General features: G+C 36.1%; 1 protein-coding gene across 5 annotated transcripts in view; it reads right to left on the reverse strand.

Moving 5' to 3' along the window:
- Window positions 1-580: 580 nt before the first annotated feature.
- pals2b (protein associated with LIN7 2, MAGUK p55 family member b) overlaps window positions 581-2391 on the reverse strand; it is a 20219-nt gene continuing 18408 nt past the window's right edge. For all 5 annotated transcript variants that reach the window (XM_032536346.1, XM_032536345.1, XM_032536343.1 and 2 more), the window contains one exon: window positions 581-1797. In XM_032536346.1, coding sequence (XP_032392237.1) covers window positions 1621-1797 — 177 coding nt within the window. In that variant the 3' untranslated portion in view covers window positions 581-1620. The remainder of the gene's footprint in view (window positions 1798-2391) is intronic.

Below are 2391 nucleotides of genomic sequence, written 5' to 3' on the forward strand. Positions count from 1 at the left end.
TAAAGGAATGTGAAAATGTTCCTCAAAACTTTATTTATATAAAAAAAAAGCAGACAACTATGATTTGATACCTAGCCTTGTCAGTATTTGCCAGTAATTTATCTTGTAAGGTATACATTCAACTAAAATATGATTTAAAGAAAAAAGAAACTATTTTGAGGTTTATTAAAGTTTATTTGCCATAACTTACTGCTGATAAAAATGTAAAAACAGATCTGTAGATACAAGGTTGATGTGAAAATAACAGGCGGTATAACTGTTCCCAAACAATTGGAAAATATTGGCCTCAGATTTCTGAAAGGTTATATAAGAATATCCATATATAGTCATTTTTTAGGGTTTTTAATGTATTTTCTTGAGGTTCAAGACTGTTTTCAGAACAACTTAATTTGAAAAGGAAACTAGTTCATGATTTTAATGGATTAAAAAAAAAAACATTTACTTGTTTTGATAAAGATTTACAGTATAAGACAAACAATATTGCCCCGTTTTACCCTTTAGCTTTGCCAGGTGCATTTACCATCCAAAGTCACGTTAAATTATACATTTACATAGCCGATTTGTTGAAATGCTAATCAAATTTAACAATACTGAAATTCAAACTTTATTTGGAGTATGATCAGGGCTTTGGCATACTGCAACACTTAAGAGAAGGACCATAAGGAGGAAGTGGGTTTGTGCCACATTCACATATATAAAACATTAAATTGGCTTATGTAGACAGCAATGATGACGGTCAATGACAATGTAGATGGCCATACTTCAGAAAGACAGATAACAGGATCATTTAGAACAAATCAATGGATCAAGTGTGACAAAACACTACTCTCTATATGTATAAATCACCACAGAGTAAGAAAACAAAACTAGACATAATTAACAGACACAGTGTTTGATCTTGAAAAAGTACATTATAAAGTTTTTTTTCTTTTACATATTGGAGGAGTTGTGCGCAAACAGGCCTTTTTTTACCTCTTTATCTCTGCCCAGTTGATCCCGGTGGAGGACACTGATAGAAGTATTTAGGGCCGGAAACAGAAACACTAAAGGATTAAGTTGTTTGGGTGTGAAAATAAAACAGCTACACAGGTTGCTCAGGCATGGCAATGACGTGTGACACTGACAGGTTTCTTGGACGATGACTGCTCAAAGATCTTTTAATCCATCTCCTTTCCATGTCTTCATATTGAAGTTTGGATGTCTGATCAGAAATCCTGGATGTCCATGAAATGACAAAGACAAAGAACTCAAGGGAAACAACTAGAAAATAAGACCTGTCACTACAACAATAAATTAATGCAAAAATATGGCCAGAGTACGTGACCAGATTTTTTTTGTTTTTGTTCTCAATGGAATTCCACATTGAATAGAAAGATCTTTCATAAAAAGTTAGAAAATAAATAAGCACTTTTTCCCTTTGAGTTTAGAGTAGAAAAAAAGTTGCACAGCGTGCAGGCCCAAGAGGAAAAAAAGCAATATGATTTTTTTTTTTCTTCATTATTTATGTTATTTTCCAGGTATCTCTGCACTCTTCTCATCTTCTTTGGCCTTTGTGGCCACAGACATGCTGGTGGGTCAGTGGGACCCACTCAGACTGGTCGCTGGAGCTGGAGCTGGTCCTCAGTACACCCAGTTCACCGGGACCCACTGGGGTTCACTGCACAGTTTGTCCACGGCGGCCTGTAACGTCTCGAAGGCCTTGTCCAGGTTGTCGTTGACGATGGTCAGGTCGAAGTAGTGGCTGTAAGCCCTCTGGATCCGGGCGCTCTCGTCCACTGTCTTCCTCAGGTCCACATCCTGCCAACCCACCGAGGACAGATGAGTAAACATACTATCTAGCTATAGACACAAGGTATTTTACTTTACTTTAAAACTTTAAGAGGAACAGAGGAGTCAATGACCAGGTGGGCAAATATAGGGGGGATTGTTAAGTATTGGATTTAAGTTACTTTCACAAGGAACTTTGTATCTTCAGAATGAAAAACCCACAACAAAAAACAGCAGGTAGCCCTATCATCCATTATTTTGTCTCAGGAGTTTGATGCAAAAGGAACATACATTTTGGATGTCTGGACATGATAGTGGTACAGTAACAAAGTACATTTACTCAAGTACCAGTTACTTGGTCAATTATATACTACTTCATACTTTGATGCCAGTATACTTCATTTGAAAAGAATTGTACTCCAGATTAACATCTTACTTACAAAATATGGTGGGTTCATAGCTAACAATATATAGAGTGAGCCCCATCTCAACCAAATACAACATGAACATTTTCGTAAATGTATCAGTAATAAGGACTCAATGATATAATATATAGTGATGCTATAAAAGCGGCAAGGCTAATTTTGCTTTTGATACTTTGGATACATTTTACTACTACTTCTG

The sequence above is a fragment of the Etheostoma spectabile genome, chromosome 14 (assembly GCF_008692095.1).
Source record: "Etheostoma spectabile isolate EspeVRDwgs_2016 chromosome 14, UIUC_Espe_1.0, whole genome shotgun sequence".
In the NCBI taxonomy this organism is placed as follows: Eukaryota; Metazoa; Chordata; class Actinopteri; order Perciformes; family Percidae; genus Etheostoma; species Etheostoma spectabile.